General features: G+C 37.4%; 1 protein-coding gene across 1 annotated transcript in view; it reads left to right on the forward strand.

Moving 5' to 3' along the window:
* The window catches only part of PREX2 (phosphatidylinositol-3,4,5-trisphosphate dependent Rac exchange factor 2), a 306,754-nt gene that overhangs the window by 208,830 nt on the left and 78,138 nt on the right, over positions 1-19,786 (forward strand). Inside the window, exon 35 of the mRNA XM_003942900.3 lies at positions 5,990-6,104. Coding sequence (XP_003942949.1) covers positions 5,990-6,104 — 115 coding nt within the window. The remainder of the gene's footprint in view (positions 1-5,989; positions 6,105-19,786) is intronic.

Here is a 19,786-nt window from a genome sequence, read left to right on the forward strand (position 1 = left end):
TAAATCAAAATTGCTCTCTTCTTATAGGGGTGCCAATCATTGGATTTGGGCCTATCATAATTCAGTAGGACCTCATTTTAATTTGGTTCATCTGTAAAAACCCTATTTCAAAATAAGATCAAGGCTGAATGTGATGGCTCACACCTGTAATCCCAGCACTTTGTGAGGCCAAGATGGAAGGATCAATTGAGCCCAGAAACTTGAGGCCAGCCTGGGCAACAGAGTGAGACCTCACCTCTTTAAAAATAAAATAAAATAAAACAGTCGGTCCTGGTAGCACACACCTGTAGTCCTACCTATTCGGGAGACTGAGGTGAAAGGATCACTTGGGTCTAAGATGCCGAGACTGTAGTGAGTTATGATAGCACTACTGCACACCAACCCAGGCAGCAGAATGGGACCCTATCTCAAGGAAACAAAACAAAGCATAAGGTCAAATGTGCAGGCCCTAAGGCTAGAACTTTGTCATATCTTTTTGTGGGCACATACAACCCTCAACAGATGTTAAGCATGGTCATTTCTGCTTTCATCCTTGGATGCTGGACCCGTGTATTCTACCTCTCTGGAATGTAGCATCGTATACAGGTCTTTGATTTTTAAATACATAGTGTCCTGAAGTATATAGCACTCCTTCCTTGCAGAGTGTTGTTAAATACCTATTCCCTGGTCTCCTGATAGTAGTTTGCCTTCAACCAAACAGGATATGTGATGCCAGTCTTTTCTCTGCCAGCATGCTCTTGGGTATTCTCATTTTTTTTACCTCCTAGGAAAAAAAAAAAAGCTGCTACCCAAACCAACTACTCCTAAGTCTTACGTCTTTACAAGGTATCTTTTTTTGCTCAGAGGATAATAAAAATCACATAGAAACTTGAGGCCTTTCTCTTTTAAACAAAGGGGAACATTACAATGTTTACAACAACATTGTTATTTTCTAAGTGCCCTTTATTCAATTATTTTTTTCCTTCAAAACTTTCTTAAGGCTCTTTAAAAGATAAATCATTTAGTTTTTCATTTGGGTTTTACACAGTATTTATAATTGAAACAATATAACTTTTTTACAAAAGAAGAAATAGTTCCCAGGATGGAGATTTCCAAAATGTTAGGAGTCTGTATGAAGGTGTAAACCCACCACTCTTTAGACAGCACAGTTCCAATCAGCCTAGTTGTGCCAACTCCTATTGGAGGAGGATGGGAGGTTTCATGATGACTCAGTGGCCAATTAAATGCTTTCAAATTCATGGTTTATTGCAAGGCTTTCACACACCAACAATCATACAAACATATTCAATGCACACAGGCAGAAATAAAAGAGGGGAACAAACCATGGTGAGTAGCTCAGGAGGCCTGTAGGCTGACTGAGGCACTAGGAAGGCCTGACTTTCCCTGGAAACACGGATCAGCAAGGGGATGGAGGTCCCTGCTATTCTCCTGGCAGAGCTTCTACTGGCCACTGCCAATGGCAAGGAGGCCTCAGAGTTCTCCTGGCAAAGTCTCTGCAGGCATCTCAACCATGGCCAGTTTCTTGCTGATTTTATGGCCCTCCGCAGGAGTGTGTCCATGGTCATTATCTCAGCTGCCTTTTGGCTTCACTTTCCTATGGGGGTCTCTGAGGTGTCAGGCCACAGCAGGTGTTGTCTTATCAGCCCAGTCCACCATACATCTGCTTATGACTTTGAAGAGTCAGCAGTTTCACTGTGGGCTGAGTGGCTTGTCATGCATGACTCCATTTTGAGGCATTTAGAATCACAAGACATCATTATATATCACATGGCGATTCTCACATATTTTTATAATGGGATCAACAAATCTGGCTTCTCTCCCAATAACTGAGACCAATTCTGAGGAGGTGTGACTCATGGTGACCAGTTCTGGATAATTCTAGCAGTGCATGTGCTGTGTCTTATTTAACCAAAAAAGTCTGCTATCAAAAGAAAGTATTAGCTTACTGACCCTGTTCTTAAAATTATTCTTCAGAGGCTCTATGTTTTTCTCAATTAATCTCTTTCTTGGAAAAGGCTCAAAAGGTATTTTGAGTAAGTGGAAATGTAGCTTGCTTCAGTCTAAGAATAATCTCTAAGTTTCTCTAACATGCATTAGGTTTTCCTTTTTCGCTGACTACCTAAATTTAATAGAATTTTTTTTCCTCTACTTCAAAAGTAATAGAAGTAAATAAACTAAATATTCAACCAAATATGTCAATACTGCTTTTGAGAAATATTTTATGGATTAGAACTAAGGAAACTAGACAAGGAAATGCTAAATTTAACATGTTTGAAATTAACACATTATTTAATTTGGTAGACTATTGTTCTGGGTTTTTTATAACAATAAATAAACAAGCTATTTAGCTAAAATAGGGAGTATTGTTGTCTTGCCTCTTCTCTGTCATTCAGATGTTAGTTTTTAAATATAGAACTCATCTTCTCATCTTTTTTTGTGCATTCCCCACCACCCTATTCATGTGACACATATTTCTTACTAAGACTCTTGGCAAAATTGTTAGGCACTTTTCCAATTTTTAAAAAAATTTTTGTGATTGTGAATTTTAACTGCTTTGTTAATTTGGAATGATATTGTCAAAAATATAATGCAAATTGAAATGTATGAGATTGTAGAAGTATTCATTAAAATATGAAATTATGTTGATATAACGGTTCTCATATTGGAACAAAACTTGGGACAGGACTGGCCATTCTGGCCAAAGTTGAACCGTCAAGATCTTTATAAAAATTAGTTCCCAGGTAGTTTCCTCCAAACTCCCTTTCCTCACAGTTCCACTGCCATCCTTTCTCATTGTTCTCCTCCCAGTCTTTGTGGTCTTAAGTCACAAACCAAAGTGTTTTTGCATGGACCCTTCTCTTAGTCCACCCCCAAACTTTGTGTTTGGCTAAGCACACTCTTCATACTCTGTATCTCAACAAAATTGAATTAAGTAATACCTGTAGAGCATTTGGCATGTTGCCTAGTAAATAAAACACATTCAGTAAGTAAGAATACTCACAGGCTGTCTTAATACTACTATTTTATTAAATTATTTCTCATTAACCATAATTAGTAGGTACATTTATTTTGTATGTCAAAAATACAGAACCTGAGAATCTGAGATGTTAATTAACTTGACCACAGTCACACAGCAGAAACTGGAGTTGATGAAAGCAAGTGCTTTCATCAACTTTCTAACTAGTAAGAGTAATTTATATTGAAGTATGACTATTGATAGACTGAATCCTCCCGGGATATTTACCTTTTATGAATAGGAACTTGTGAACGTGGCACATATTTAAGGATTATTTTATCAGGGACAGAGTCTTTTATTTTTTGTGTGTATTCAGCACCAGAAGCTTGTTGCGCCAGTTACAACTATTCTAATTAACGAAGATGTAGGCCCTAAGAGAGAAAACCTGCCCTTTTCCCTTTGAAGGTTTGCTGAAAATGAACTTGCAATAGACAGATTAATAAGGAAACAAAGTATACAAAATTTATTTAATGTGTACAGGGCAAAGTCATGGGAGAGTGATTACTCAACAACCCAGTGAGGTCCAGATACTTATAGATCCTTCTTCATAGGTGACGGGGGAGATAGTGAATGTAGGAGGTAGTAAAATGTTTATTAGGGAGAATGAATAGATGCATGAGACAGAAATTAACTTGTTAGTGATTGTCTTGGGATTTGAATGAGCTGGAGAAATAGATATTATCTTGCGGGAAAAGTTCTTCTCGGTGGGTTACATTCGCAGTCTTCTTTTGTAGGATAGATAATAAGATCTCCATGGAGGGTAGGGAAAGTAATTGTGTTCCCTTTTCCAGGGCTAGTCTTACGGTAGATAGGGCATATCAGAGAAAAGCCTCATCCAATATCTGCTGACTTACAAAAGCCTTTAATTTAAAGTAATCAGTATACCAAGGTGCCATATTTTAAGGGTAAAGTTTCCTAGGCTCCTTCCCAGAAGCCATAAAAATCTGTAAAACAAGCACACAGATTTGATTTTCCATACTGCAATAAATGTAGTATGTTTTCTCCCTAATCTTCCACAATTACTTTTCTCAATTATAAACCAATTTTTTAATTTTCCATGTTAAAAAAATCTTCAAATTTAACAATGATCTTTAAAATCTTAGTATTTTCTTTAGTGTTCTGGAATTCTGACTAGTTTAATAAAACTATAGCACAGCTAAAATTAGCAGTCACTTTCCTGTTTTTCCCCCCAAAATGGTGATAGTTTCTTTCACTTTGAAAAAACCTCATGATTTAGTTTAGAAACTAGTGCATTTAGCAGTCTTGAGATTGTTTAATCGATTTTGAAATCATGTATTAAAAATTGAGGCTCATAAGTAGTAATGCATTTCAAGGGAAAATAATTTACATTTCCAACTTGGATCTGTGCCATTCCTATTACTGGCAGCCTTTCCACAGGAAATCTTGTATTTCTGGGCCACTTTCCTGTGATTTATTTCCTCTCCAAAATTTTTTAAATCATACCTCACAAAGGTTAAAGGAAAAAGAAATAAAAAAATATTTAAAAAATATATATGCTATTCAAAATACATTTAAAATTAGTAGAATATTATAACTAAATTAACTGACAATTTGAGTAGAGGTGATTTCCTAAGATTTCATTTTATACTTTTTATTTATTACATTAATATTTCTTAATTAAGATTGTTAGTTATTTACAATTAAGAATGTGAATATACATGGGGAGTGAACATTTCTATTTTTTTTACTGTGACATGTTTTTGTTGTTGTTACTGTTGTTTTAAGAGACAGAGTCTTACTCTGTTCCCCAGACTGGAGTCCAGTCGCACGATCCTGCTTAACTGCAACCTTGAAGTCCTGGGCTCAAGTTATCCTCCCACCTCATCCTCCTGAGTAACTAGAACTACAGGTGCATGCCACTATGCCAGGCTAATTAAAAAAAAATTTTTTTTTAGAGACAGGGTCTCACTCTCTTGCCTAGGCTAGTTCTGAACTTGTGACCTTAAATGATCCTCTTTCCTGGGTCTCAAAGTACTGGAATTACAGGCATGAGCCACCATTCCTGGCCTCTGACATATGATAATGTACAGTTCTGCCTCTCAAATATATGTTCCAAATATGTACATATATGTGCCATATGTAATAGACGTGTGTGTATAAATATAAAATACCTAAGAAGTATGAATTTAGCTTCACAAAGAATGTTGTATAGGAGGTAAAATATGTTTCATAGTTCTTAGTTGGGATGGACTCCCATAACAAAAGACAAGTTAACAAGAGAAAAACAAACAGAAGTTTAGTAACATATATACCTCATGTATACATGAGTGATACCTAAAGAAAAGTGACTAAATCTGAAAGAGATAGCTTTGAACTTAGGCATAAATGCCATGGTTCTACTGAAACAGAAAAAGAAGGATCTAGGGAAGGCCCAGTTATGAGTAGGTCACCAGGAAATCACCATCAAATAAAGGAAAGATTTGTTGTGTAGGTAAGACTCTCTGTGATCATCTTCCTTCTCTTCCTAGTACAGAGAGGGAGACACCCTTACAAGTGGAGATTTCCTTCATAGATGTACATTTTCTTTATTAAAGGAAACTTCTACTCTGTTTTCAGAGTTTCTCCTGTGTCTGTGTGCAGTTTCTCAAAATAACCAGATCAAAATAATCCTTATGCCAAGGAAGAATATTTTGGGGTGGTATATTCTGGTCTCTGACAGTTATATTTTGGAGTGGCATATTTTGGTCCCCTGCAACATATACAAAATGTTTTAAAAATAGAGGACAGTTAAACCGAATTTTTTTTGCCCATTGGACAGAAAAGTCACTGAATGTTTGATATTTGTTTTGAGAGCAGAACAGTTTTCATTCATTTTAGGACCTAATATAGTTCTTTTGCATATATGTTGATAATTGATTCTCTTTGCTAAATTTACTAATAATAAAATTATACTACATGTGGAGAAATTGAGTCATAAAATTGTTTGCAAAGTTTGTTTACTTGTTTCGACAGCACTGGAGAGCATGGAAGGATATTATTATAGAGACAGTGTTTCTGTGGAAGAATTTCAAGCTCAGATAAATGCGGCCTCACTGGAGAAGGTCAAGCAGTACAACCAGAAGCTCAGGTATGTAACATTCCAATTTAAAAAATAAGTGTCTATATTTTGATAGAAAATATATTAATAGGATTTTTATGTTCATTATATTAGATTATTAATGACATTTCTTTTGATACAAGTTCTCATATTTAGGAATGTTTTAAATATTTTCATGTGCTATGCTTTTTTAAAATAAAAATAATTAAATAAAAGTATTTTGAAAATTTTTATGCAAGTTTTAAAATTTTTGAAAAGATAAAGAGAAGGAGTTAAATATATAGTAGACCATTTCCAAGAAAGAAAATCACTGACATACGTTATAGTAGTATCCCCTATGCGATTGAGTGGATTAAGGGTAAAATATATTTCTCTGTGTACCATTAAACAGCTGGCACCCACACACAGGGAGAAGAATATGTGTTCAGCATGGAATATATGATTGATCATGTGCTTGGTATTGGAAAAATATTTACTTTTAATGCGTCCCTTAATGCTTGCATTTTACTGTCTTTTTCCTCTGAAAAATAGTGTTACTGGCACAATGATAAATGACAGGAAAAATTAACCACAGTAAGTGAAGGGAAAATGTATTATAATTCAAAAGCTTTGTCAACAAATTATTAGTCTATATATATCTTCTTATCTTATGAATTACCCTGTTGATGGATCACTTTTTAAAAATAACAAATTAAGGCTTTTATTTTTAATAGTAAAAGATATTTTTGTTCTAGTTTTAGCCTTAATAAATCAAAATACTATTTTGACATTTTTAATTTTATATCCTGTCAACTTAAAGGAAGAATCTGAGGCAAAGTTAATATAATCTGAGGCAAAGTTAATATAAGTAGAGAGTTTATTTGGGCCAAGCTTGAGAATTGCAACCTGGGAGCATAGACTCAAATTGCCCTGAATGTTCACTCCAATTAATAGCAATTACGAATAGATTTTTTTAAGTGAAAAATGGGAGACAAGGAGTGAGCTGATACAAAGTTGTTTGTCAGGCATTCTTATTGATTTATAGAAATAACATTGACAAATAACATTGGCTGTCTATTATTAAGCTCTAGGGTGTGGGTTATAGTGTTCAGTGTGGCATCATTAGGATAAGTTATAACTACTTATGATGATAGCAAGCAGTTACAAAAGATAGATAAATAGCTCAAAAGGAGTAGAGGGATGTGATTGCTGTCTCATTATAATGTCTCTCCAGGCTGGTTAATTAAAATAACTTACATTCATCAGATAAGTTATTTTCTTTTCTCATTTCCACCTTTTGATCAAAAATCTTTCTTCTTGACAGCATTGATGATTAAAACTTCAGTATCAAGGTGTCCATCATTAGGAAGGTTCATTCCCAAGTAGTTCTGTCAAAGTTATTGATTCATGGTTGCTGTTGCTTGTTGAATCCTACCTAGGTTCAGAATATCATCAATTTAGTTTCCTCAGAAGAAGGAAAACAACAAGAGATAGTGGAAATATAAACTATGTAAGGATTATAACCAAAAATAAAATTTAAATGCCAAAACAACAACAAAAATAAACCTATTTAATTAGGGAGTCAACTGAAAACATCATGACAAAAATTAAATCTAGGTTCTTCTTTAGAGACTTGTAGCCAGGAAGTAATTCAATATTTATTCCAAATTATAGGCAAATAATAAAGCTCAAAAACAATGGATGAGATTAGACTCTAGTAACAAGCATACTATAGTTTTTTTTTTCCTGAAACACTTTTTCTTTATTCAGTTCTCCATTTTTACCAAAGATAAATTTTAGTTGAACCAATTTACTTGCAAAATAAGTTCTAGTGTTATGATACTTTGCCTGCTTATTTACAGGAAGTGCAAAAAAACAGTGAATGGCCTAATCTCTTTTAAGTTAGCTTTACTGGGACTTTCATAAGAACCTCAACTTTTAAAAGCCCCAAGGCCAGCCATTCCAAGGATTTGCCATCAGACTGTCTGCAGTACTTGTAAAAAATGAGTCAACTCTGCTCTTCTTGAGATCCCAAAATAACTTGATGTTCCTGGGCCTGTCAGAAAGTGACATTCTTTAGTTACCATGAGGACAGAAACTTTATAAACTTATAAAGGAACTGTGCAGAGAAGGTACCAGACCAGTCTTTCCAAGGGTTTTTTTTTCTACATCAATTCCTCAAAGCAGTCTGATTGTATCTGAAACGAAGCCATTACAATCAAAGTTTTGGTAAAAGAACCAGTATATCTAATTATGTCTCTTTAAAAAAGAATACAGATTTTTGTTGAATTTATACAAAGAACTATATTGCTAGAAATTAAGAGTACTTAATTTGAATAATAGAATACCAACTTCTACCTTTGCATCAGTATATTATTAATGATAAAGTTATTTTAATAAAACCTTATAAACAAATTTATCTAATCTTAATCAGCTTTGACCACATAAGAAGATTTTCAGAAACCTTTCATAACCTTTTAAAATTTTCTATTAGAGAGCAAATCAATGCTCTAAGAAAACTTTGTTATTCTAACAGCAGGCCTCAGACCCTGACCCTGCCTCAGTATGATTTTAATATTAATGTTAAATTTTTACAAAAACTAAATAATCCCCTTTTAATTTTAGCCAACTTGATCACACACAAAATTTCTTTCACAAGGTCCATCTTCTACAAACCTTCTACAACTTACTTAAAACATCAATTGTATCCTACATTTTACCATAGAACAAAAATTTACTTTCTTTTCCCTATTATCATGACCATATAAAGTTCTCTTTCATGTAAAAGAAAAATTACTCTGTCTTTTCAACTTTCTTTACACTTTCCTTATATGTTCTGCATATAGACATGTTTCTCTTATATCTGGTAGTTTTAGTTATACATACTGAGTAAAGTTTGTATTAGTTTGTTCTCATGCTGCTAATAAAGACATACCAAAGACTGGATAATTATAAAGGATAGAGGTTTAATTGACTCACAGGTCCACATGGCTGAGGAAGCCTCACAATCATGGTGGAAGGCAAGAAGGAGCAAGTCACATATTACATGGCAGCAGGCAAGAGAGAGAGCATGTGCAGGGGAACTTCCATTTAGAAAACCATCAGATCTCTTGAGACTTATTCAGTATCACGAGGACAGCATAGGAAAGACTCACCCTCATAAATCAATTACCTCCCACCAGGTCCCTCCTACAACACATGGGAATTATGGGAGCTACAATTCAAGATTCGGGTTGGGACACAGCCAAACCATATCACAGTTTTAACCTTGTAACTAATTTTGAGTGAAAAACCTAGGAAGCAAATAATTTTGAACTATTTTATACTAGTATTTATGAAAACCATTTTATAATTTTTTAGAAAGAGGTTTTCTAAACTTTCTGTTTAATAACATCTAAATATATTCAGCTTTACTATGCTATATAAAAATATGATGTTAAAGTATATAAACATACATTTATGTTTAACAATGTTTCAGTATTTTAACTTACTTAGAAATGACTTAGACATTTTATGATTAGGTATTAATTTAACATAACATAATCCTAAGATTTTTAAATTACTGAAAAGAATTCTGAAACTATGAAACAGGTACTCTCTATAATGTCTTTCCCAGCTGTTCTAGGTCCCTAATATTTACATGGCATCCAAAGATGGCAATGAAAAGCATGGCCCACTTGAGTCTTGAATTTTCACACCAAGTGCAGGGGAAATTCAGGAGCTCAGAACAGGAGAGAGAGCTGTGAAGAGTATGACTGGAGGATTGGGCCCCTCCAGCATGACCAGGAGGAAAAACTGGGCCAGGGAGAAAGAGGCCATGTTAAGTTTGATTCTGCTTTTTATTTGGTGGTTTAGGCTCTGAGGACTTGTCCCAGGCCTCACTGTGGCCATCTCTTCAGATCCCAGATTTACACACTCAAATCCAAAGACATAAGCTTACAGACAAATTAAGCAAATATTTTAAAGTATCATACGAATTACAGTTTTATGAACTTAAAACATCTAGCAGAGATAGTATAAACTTGTCTGACCAACAGACAAAAATTTCCTAAATTATGAAGCTGTTTCTATTTTATTTTACCAACAACTTTTAAACTATTTTTACTTACCAAAGATTACTAAAATCATGTGAATTTAAAAAGCATTTGGTCTAGTTATTTAATTTATGAGTACACATATTTACAAGTCAATTTGGTGTCATAGACAAAAAAGACGTGTACACATGTATACAAAAAATGCAGGCAATCATAGACATCTTATAACTTTTGTTTTAAAACCTTTCCCATGAATCAGGTAAAACTCTCTAGTTTAAATGGACAGTTGTATCCAAACTGTGCCTTTGTAAATGGAAAAGGTTAAAGTTTATCTGTTTCACATGGCTGAAGCCGTTACTGGAGTTTGGAGAAACAGGGTAGCAAATTTACATCTCAAATCACAGATACAAAATTTAGTATTTTTAAAGAAGGAATTTGGGTATGTTAGAGGAAGGTTAAAAATGAATTTCAAGGTAACAAAAAATCGTAGGAATTTACCATAGAATTTCACAAGGAGGCCAATTTCATTTACATAGGTAGCTTTTAATTTAGTGTCTGTTTGCCGAGTAGATGACTGAACTCAAAGTGGAGCCCATTAAGGAACAGGGCCAAAAAAGCATTTGCAGTTTTTAAAGTTGAATAATTTAAATATGTGAAAAGCCAGCACAGCTGGAATATAAGAGCATTTAGATTTTTTAAATCAAGCATTCTACTTTTATACTGAATCCTGGAATCCCCCCTTACAAAAAAAAGGGAAACACCATGGGACCAGGCCAAGCAATGCTTCTACAGTACCCTGGGCTACAAAGACGTTTCTCTAAGGTTTAAACCTGTCTCATCTATACTGCCAGGGAAATGAGTATTGTCCTGTAGCAATAACCATTTACTGTAAACAATAGCCCTCAGCCACCTCCAAAACCGTAGCTCTGCCAGTGACTCACCAGTCATCACATATACCAAGGTCAAGTTCTCTCTCAGTACAAAGTAATCTCTGGTACTCTGGAAAGCCAACAAAATCAGGTAACACAGCACAAAAGATGGTAGAGTATGAGGTCTCAGAGGAATCTGTCTGTGACTTTCTAGACTTCACAGCAAGACAGATGACCCCCAGAAGGGGTCAGTGGCACTGTTTTCTGTGTTTCTCAAACAGTCTGAGTCATTAGATGTCTCTCCCAGATCCTTTTATGTGGTACCGAAGATGGCAAAAAGGAAAAAAAAAAGTCAGAAGGAATAGAAGTAAATAAGAGAACAGTTTTTAAGAAAGGAAGTGAACAGAGGAGACAAGCAGACAATTAATGAAGGGCTTCCATCCACAGGAAACTAATCTTCACCGAAGTAGAATCCAGAGAGAAAAAAGCAGAAAGGCCTTAATATATATAAAATGTGTATATACATATACACACACACACATATAAAATATGTTAATATATATGTTTATAACATATTTTTGTATGTGTACTTAAATATCAGCTTTTAGTCAAGCTGACTTCTGACCATAGTAGAGCCCTTTAAAAACATATTTAGACTTTCAAGATGGCCGCCTAAGAACACCTCAGGACTTCAGCTCCCAGTGAAAGTGCAGAGGGTGAGTGGACGCCGCATTTCCAGACGAACTCTTATTGCCCACAGACCAGGAGATACCCAGGCAGAGGGGTCGCCAGCGTCGCAGTCCCAGCCTGTGCGGCTGTTTTGGCCCCCGCGGGGCTGATTCCGCCCGCGCGGCTGCTGTGACCACTCCCTGTTGCTGCGGTTCTCCGTAAAAAAGCCACTGGTCTGGGAGCCCTCTTAGCTGGCGAGCAGAGCCTTGAGACAGCAGAATAGCACATTCATCTGAAATAGCGAGTCAGGCCAGGAGATTCCTAGGCAAAAAATCCGCAAGGAGCCGGCGCCGCGGTTCGAGCCGACTCCGTGAGTCGCAGCACGGGAGATCCCGGCGCCTTTTCAACAAGCGACCGGAACGCGGGGTCGTTCAACTTAAAAGAAAAGACTCTGAGTCAGGGAGCCAGGTGATCAGGCTCGGTTGGTCCCACCCCTCCACCCCCAACAACAACGAAAACAAAAACAGTAATTGGAAACCCTCTGGGTTGAGCCCTTCAAACCAAGCACAGCTGAACCGGGACGGTCCGGCTCCGTGGGGGAGGGGCTTCCGCCATTACTGAGACTCTCCACCGCTACGGAGGCAGGCTGCCGTTGCCGAGGCAACCTGCCGTTGCCGAGGCAACCAGCCACAACAGAGAGAGTCCACCATAACAGAGGCGGGGCCACCATTGCCCAGACAGTTCTAACTACCCCCATATAAAAAGGACTACAGGGAAGAGCTCAGGGCAGCTGGGTGGAGCCCACAGCAGCTCAGCAAAGCCCCTGCGGGCAGGCAGAGGCTAGGCCGGCTGCTAGCTGGGCGGGTCCGACCTGAAAAAAAAAAAAATCAAAAAAGGCAGTAGTGCAACGGAAACTCATAAAGCTCCAACTCCCTGGGACAGAGACAGACAACAGGTGGATAAACCCACAAAAATGGGTAGAAACCAGCGTAAAAAGGATGAAAACTCCCGAAACCAGAACACCTCTCCTCCTAAAAGTGATCACAACTCCTCACCAGCAAGGGAACCAGACCGGATGGAGAAGGAGGGTGATGAAATGACAGAATCAGACTTCAGAAGATGGGTAGTAAGAAACTACAATGAGCTAAAAGAACATGTTCTAACCCATCGCAAAGAAAATAGGAACCTTGAAAAAAGATTGGACGAACTGCTGACGAGAATGGACAGCATAGAGAGGAGAATAAGTGAATTGATGGAGCTGAAAAACGCAACACGAGAACTTCGTGAAGCATGCACAAGCTTCAACAGCCAAATTGACCAAGCAGAAGAAAGGATATCAGAGGTCGAAGACCAACTCAATGAAATAAAAAGAGAAGGCAAGAACAGAGAAAAAAGCGCAAAAAGGAATGAACAAAATCTTCAAGAAATGTGGGACTATGTGAAAAGACCTAATCTACGTCTGATAGGTGTACCTGAATGTGATGAAGAGAATGAATCCAAGCTGGAAAATACTCTTCAGGATATTATCCAGGAAAACTTCCCTAACCTAGCAAGGCAGACCAATATTCAAATCCAGGAAATACAGAGAACACCACAGAGATATTCCTCAAGAAGAGCAACCCCAAGGCACATAATCGTCAGATTCACCAGGGTTGAAATGAAAGAGAAAATGCTAAGGGCAGCCAGAGAGAAAGGTCGGGTTACCCACAAAGGGAAGCCCATTAGACTCACAGCAGATCTCTCAGCAGAAACCCTACAAGCCAGAAGAGACTGGGGGCCAATATTCAACACCCTTAAAGAAAAGAACTTTCAACCCAGAATCTCCTATCCAGCCAAACTCAGCTTCATAAGTGAAGGAAAAATAAAATCCTTTGTGAACAAGCAAGCACTCAGAGATTTCATCACCACCAAACCTGCTCTACAAGAACTCCTGAAAGAGGCTCTACACATATAAAGGAACAACCAGTACCAGCCACTCCAAAAACACACCAAATGGTAAAAAAGCAGCAACACAATCAAGAATCTGCATCAACTAACCAACAAAACAGCCAGGTAGCATCAAAATGACAGCATCAAATTCACACATAACAATACTATCCCTAAATGTCAATGGACTAAATGCCCCAATCAAAAGACACAGACTGGCAAACTGGATAAAAAGCCAAAACCCATCAGTGTGCTGTATCCAGGAAACCCATCTTACATGCAAGGATACACAAAGGCTCAAAATAAAGGGATGGAGGAAGATCTACCAAGCAAATGGAGAGCAAAAAAAGGCAGGAGTTGCAATTCTCATCTCTGATAAAATAGACTTTAAAGCAACAAAGATCAAAAGAGACAAAGAAGGACATTACATAATGGTAAAAGGATCACTGCAACAAGAAGAGCTAACGATCCTAAATATATATGCACCCAATACAGGAGCACCCAGATACATAAGGCAAGTTCTTAATGACTTACAAAGAGACTTAGACTCCCACACAATAATAGTGGGAGACTTTAACACCCCATTGTCAATATTAGACAGATCAACCAGACAGAAAATCAACAAGGATATCCAGGACCTGAATACAGACCTGGAACGAGCAAACCTAATAGACATTTACAGAACTCTCCACCCCAAATCCACAGAATATACATTCTTCTCAGCACCACATCACACCTACTCTAAAATTGACCACATAATTGGCAATAAATCACTCCTCAGCAAATGCAAAAGAACAGAAATCATAACAAACAGTCTCTCAGACCACAGTGCAATCGAGTTAGAACTCAGAATGCAGAAACAAACTCAGAACCGCACAGCTTCATGGAAACTGAACAACTTGCTCTTGAATGTTGACTGGATAAACAATGAAATGAAGGCAGAAATAAAGATGTTCTTCGAAACCAATGAGAACGAAGACACAACATATCAGAATCTCTGGGACACATTTAAAGCAGTCTCTAGAGGAAAATATATAGCAATGAGTGCCCACATGAGAAGAAAGGAGAGATCTAAAATTGACACCCTATCATCAAAATTGAAAGAGCTAGAGGAGCAAGATCAAAAAAACTCAAAACCTAGCAGAAGACAGGAAATAACTAAGATCAGAGCAGAACTGAAGGAAATAGAGACACAAAAAACTCTTCAAAAAATCAATAAATCCAGGAGCTGGTTTTTTGAAAAGATCAACAAAATAGACAGACCACTAGCCAGATTAATAAAAAAGAAAAGAGAGAATAACCAAATTGATGCAATAAAAAACGATAAAGGGGATATCACCACAGATTCCACAGAAATCCAAACCATCATCAGAGATTATTACAAACAACTCTATGCACATAAACTAGTAAACCTGGAAGAAATGGATAAATTCCTGGACACCTGCAACCTCCCAAGCCTAAACCTGGAAGAAGCCGAAACCCTGAATAGACCAATAACATGGTCTGAAGTCGAGGCAGCAATAAAGAGCCTACCACCCAAAAAAAGCCCAGGTCCAGATGGGTTCACAGCTGAATTCTACCAGACATACAAGGAGGAGCTGATACCATTCCTTCTGAAACTATTCCAGACAATCCAAAAAGAGGGAATCCTTCCCAAATCATTTTACGAGACAAACATCATCCTGATACCAAAACCCGGCAGAGACTCAACAAGAAAAGAAAATTTCAGGCCAATATCCATGATGAACATAGATGCAAAAATCTTCAATAAAATACTGGCAAACCGATTGCAACAGCATATCAAAAAGCTCATCCACCATGATCAAGTAGGATTCATCCCGGGGATGCAAGGCTGGTTCAACATACGCAAGTCCATAAACGTAATTCACCACATAAACAGAACCAAAGACAAAAACCACATGATTATCTCGATTGATGCAGAGAAGGCTTTTGACAAAATTCAACAACGCTTTATGCTAAAAACCCTCAATAAACTAGGTATTGATGGAACGTATCTCAAAACAATAAAAGCTATTTACGACAAACCAACAGCCAATATCATACTGAATGGGCAAAAACTGGAAGCATTCCCTTTGAAATCTGGCACTAGACAAGGATGCCCTCTCTCACCACTCCTATTCAATATAGTACTGGAAGTTCTATATTGAGCAATCAGGCAAGAAAAAGAAATAAAGGGTATCCAAATTGGAAAGGAGGAAATCAAATTGTCTCTATTTGCAGATGACATGATTGTATATCTGGAAGACCCCATCATCTCAGCCCAAAATCTCCTGAAACTGATAAACAACTTCAGCAAAGTCTCAGGATACAAAATCAACGTGCAAAAATCACAAGCATTCCTATACACCAGTAATAGACTTCAAGAGAGCCAAATCAAGAACGAACTGCCATTCACAATTGCTACAAAGAGAATAAAGTACCTAGGAATACAACTAACAAGGAACGTAAAGGACCTCTTCAAGGAGAACTACAAGCCATTGCTCAACGAAATAAGAGAGGATACAAACAGATGGAGAAACATTCCATGTTCATGGTTAGGAAGAATCAACATCGTGAAAATGGCCATACTGCCCAAAGTAATTTACAGATTCAACGCTATTCCCATCAAGCTACCAATGACCTTCTTCACAGAACTGGAAAAAAACACCTTAAACTTCATATGGAACCAAAAGAGAGCCCGCATAGCCAAGTCAATTCTAAGCAAAAAGAACAAAGCGGGAGGCATCACACTACCGGACTTCAAACTATACTACAAGGCTACAGTAATCAAAACAGCATGGTACTGGTACCAAAACAGAGATATAGACAAATGGAACAGAACAGAGGCCTCACAGGAAATACAACATACCCACAACCATCTGATCTTCGACAAACCTGACAAAAACAAGCAATGGGGAAAGGACTCCCTGTTTAATAAATGGTGTTGGGAAAACTGGCTAGCCATGTGCAGAAAGCAGAAACAGGACCCCTTCCTGACACCTTACACCAAAATTAACTCCAGATGGATTAAAGACTTAAACATCAGACCTATTACCATAAAAACCTTAGAAGAAAATCTAGGCAAAACCATTCAGGACATAGGTGTAGGCAAGGACTTCATGACCAAAACGCCAAAAGCAATGGCAACAAAAGCCAAAATAGACAAATGGGACCTAATCAAACTCCACAGCTTCTGCACGGCAAAAGAAACAGTCAGTAGAGTGAATCGGCAACCAACAGAATGGGAAAAAATTTTTGTAGTCTACCCATCTGACAAGGGGCTGATATCCAGAATTTACAAAGAACTAAAGCAGATCTACAAGAAAAAAACAAACAAGCCCATTCAAAAATGGGCAAAGGATATGAACAGATACTTTACAAAAGAAGACATACAGGAGGCCAACAAACATATGAAAAAATGCTCATCATCACTGGTCATCAGAGAAATGCAAATCAAAACCACATTGAGATACCATCTCACACCAGTTAGAATGGCGATCATTAAAAAATCGGGAAACAACAGATGCTGGAGAGGATGTGGAGAAATAGGAACACTTTTACACTGTTGGTGGGAATGTAAATTAATTCAACCATTGTGGAAGACAGTGTGGCGATTCCTCAAGGACCTAAAAATAGAAATCCCATTTGACCCAGCAATCCCATTACTGGGTATATATCCAAAGGATTATAAATCATTCTACTACAAGGACACGTGCACACGAATGTTCATTGCAGCACTGTTTACAATAGCAAAGACCTGGAACCAACCCAAATGCCCAACGATGATAGACTGGATAGGGAAAATGTGGTACATATACACCATGGAATATTATGCAGCCATCAAAAACGATGAGTTCACGTCCTTTATAGGGACATGGATGAACCTGGAAACCATCATTCTCAGCAAACTGACACAAGAGCAGAAAATCAAACACCGTATATTCTCGCTCATAGGCGGGTGTTGAACAATGAGAACACATGGACACAGGGAGGGGAGCACTACACACTGGGGTCTGTTGGGGGGAAATGGGGGAGGGGTGGGGGGTGGGGAGGTGGGAAGAGATAGCATGGGGAGAAATGACAGATACAGGTGAGGGGACGGAAGGCAGCAAAGCACACTGCCATGTGTGTACCTATGCAACAATCTTGCATGTTCATCACATGTACCCCAAAACCTAAAATGCAATTAAAAAAAAAAAATCAGTCTTTCTTGAGCTTGGAAACGATCCTATCTTTATAAAATGTCTTTGCACTTCAAAAAAAAAATATTTAAATATATTAATTTATATATTATATATTATATATATTATTTATATATAACATAAATTAAAAATTTATTTTAAAATATATTTTAATAATTTTTAAAATTTTCAGAGTATAGCCAAGACAAACAGCTGATGTTCTGGCTTTTGAATCTTATTTTTCTTTTTAACCAAAGGCACTCTCCCAAGTGACAAAGTCAAAAGTCACAAAAATATCAAACCAAAAGAAGCTGGTTCCCTAATCAGGAATCAAACCTAGGCCTTGGTGGTAACAGCATAAAATCATAGCCACTAGACCACAGAGTGGAGGGTTTTTTTCTTTTTTGTAAATCTTGCAAGGTATTATTATTATTTTTTAAATAAATATTACAGGATATTAAAAGCAGGCCATTAGAACATTAGAGGATTTTAACTTGATTAAGATCTAATCTCAGCAGGAGTGCTGCTCAGCTCATTCCACGGATGTTAACATTTCAACATCAGCATCAATAATTAGTCTTAGTTAAAAAAAAATGGTTGTATCTACATGTTTATGATCTCAGTAGTTTTAATTTAATTCATTTCCCCGTTTTAGACTATTAGTCTTTTAATTAACTGTTATATTGACCTAAGCAATTGTCAGCTAAGCAACAAAGGTGTATTTTGGAGACCCATCTTGTTCATTGGGTGGTCTTTTCATTCATATATTTGTTTACTTCCATTTCTCTCTTTTTTTACCCCTATCCCGTCGGTGTCTTCATGATGGGTTTTTTAGTTGAGCAAAGAATGGTTTGAGAACCAGGCATTCTCTAGAACCAGAAGGAGCTCATAGGGACTCCAGGACTGGAGTCACTATGCCTCAATAGGAGTTTCAGGGAGGGAGCCAAACACCTGGAGAATTCCCTCTGGTGGTGGTGATAGGTATGTTCTGTTTACCTCCTGAATGGAGGCAATTGTCTCAGGATTTATTTTAGAAGTTTTCTTTTTTAAAGGACCATTGGAAGTAAGTCTTTAATTGTCTGCTTCCAAAACCAGCTTTTTCTAATTGTGCACATAAATAAATTATTTTAGGTATTTCAAAAGGTCCCCAGTTTTGGAGAGGTTTATTTTTTGACAATTCCAGGTTAGGTGGGTCCACATTCCTAGATATTTAATAGAGTATGTCCATCATGTTATATATAAATTCAGCTGATGTTTAATAAGAGTTGGTTACAGATGAAAAATGACGCCCAGGCCGGGCATGGTGGCTCATGCCTGTAATCTCAGCACTTTGGGAGACTGAGGCAGGTGGCTCATGAGGTTAGGGGTTCAAGACCAGACTGGCCAACATTATGAAACTCCGTCTCTACTAAAAATACAAAAATTAGCTAGACATGATGGCATATTCCTGTAATCCCAGCTACTTGGGAAGCTGAGGCAGAATTGCTTGAACTGGGACCCAGGAGGAGGAGGTTGCAGTGAGGCAAGATCCGTGTCACTGCACTCCAGCCTGGGCTACAGAGGGAGACTCCATCTCAAAAAAAAAAAAAAAAAAAAAAAAAAAAAAAAAAAAAAAAAAGAAAAAAGAAAAAAGAAAAAAAAGAAGGAAAAGAAAAAGAAAAGCCCCAAATTTCAAGAATAGGAAAGTATCTGCAATTATTTTTAGGCATGCTGTGTAAAACCAGACCACTGGTGCCTAATTGGCAATCTTTACCCAAACCTCTGCTGTAGACAGGGGCAGGAAAACTTTGACCTGAGGCTCTGGTCCTGAGACAGGCTGAAGGAGGAAGTTCTCTGCAGAGCCCTTTGCCTGAATCATCTGTCCAAAGACAGAGACTGAAGCCCTCACTCATAAAGGAAAGAGAGAGGTTTTGAGAAACCGCTCAAATAAAGTGTAGATCTTTGACCAAAATCTGGGAGGTCTGAATTCAGGTGAACTCACCTGAAACTCCCAATAGGACTTCTGAAGATGGAATGTTTGTGCTGGTATCAAGCCCTGCTTTCAGAGAAAAACA

Source organism: Saimiri boliviensis, chromosome 15, assembly GCF_048565385.1.
Source record: "Saimiri boliviensis isolate mSaiBol1 chromosome 15, mSaiBol1.pri, whole genome shotgun sequence".
In the NCBI taxonomy this organism is placed as follows: Eukaryota; Metazoa; Chordata; class Mammalia; order Primates; family Cebidae; genus Saimiri; species Saimiri boliviensis.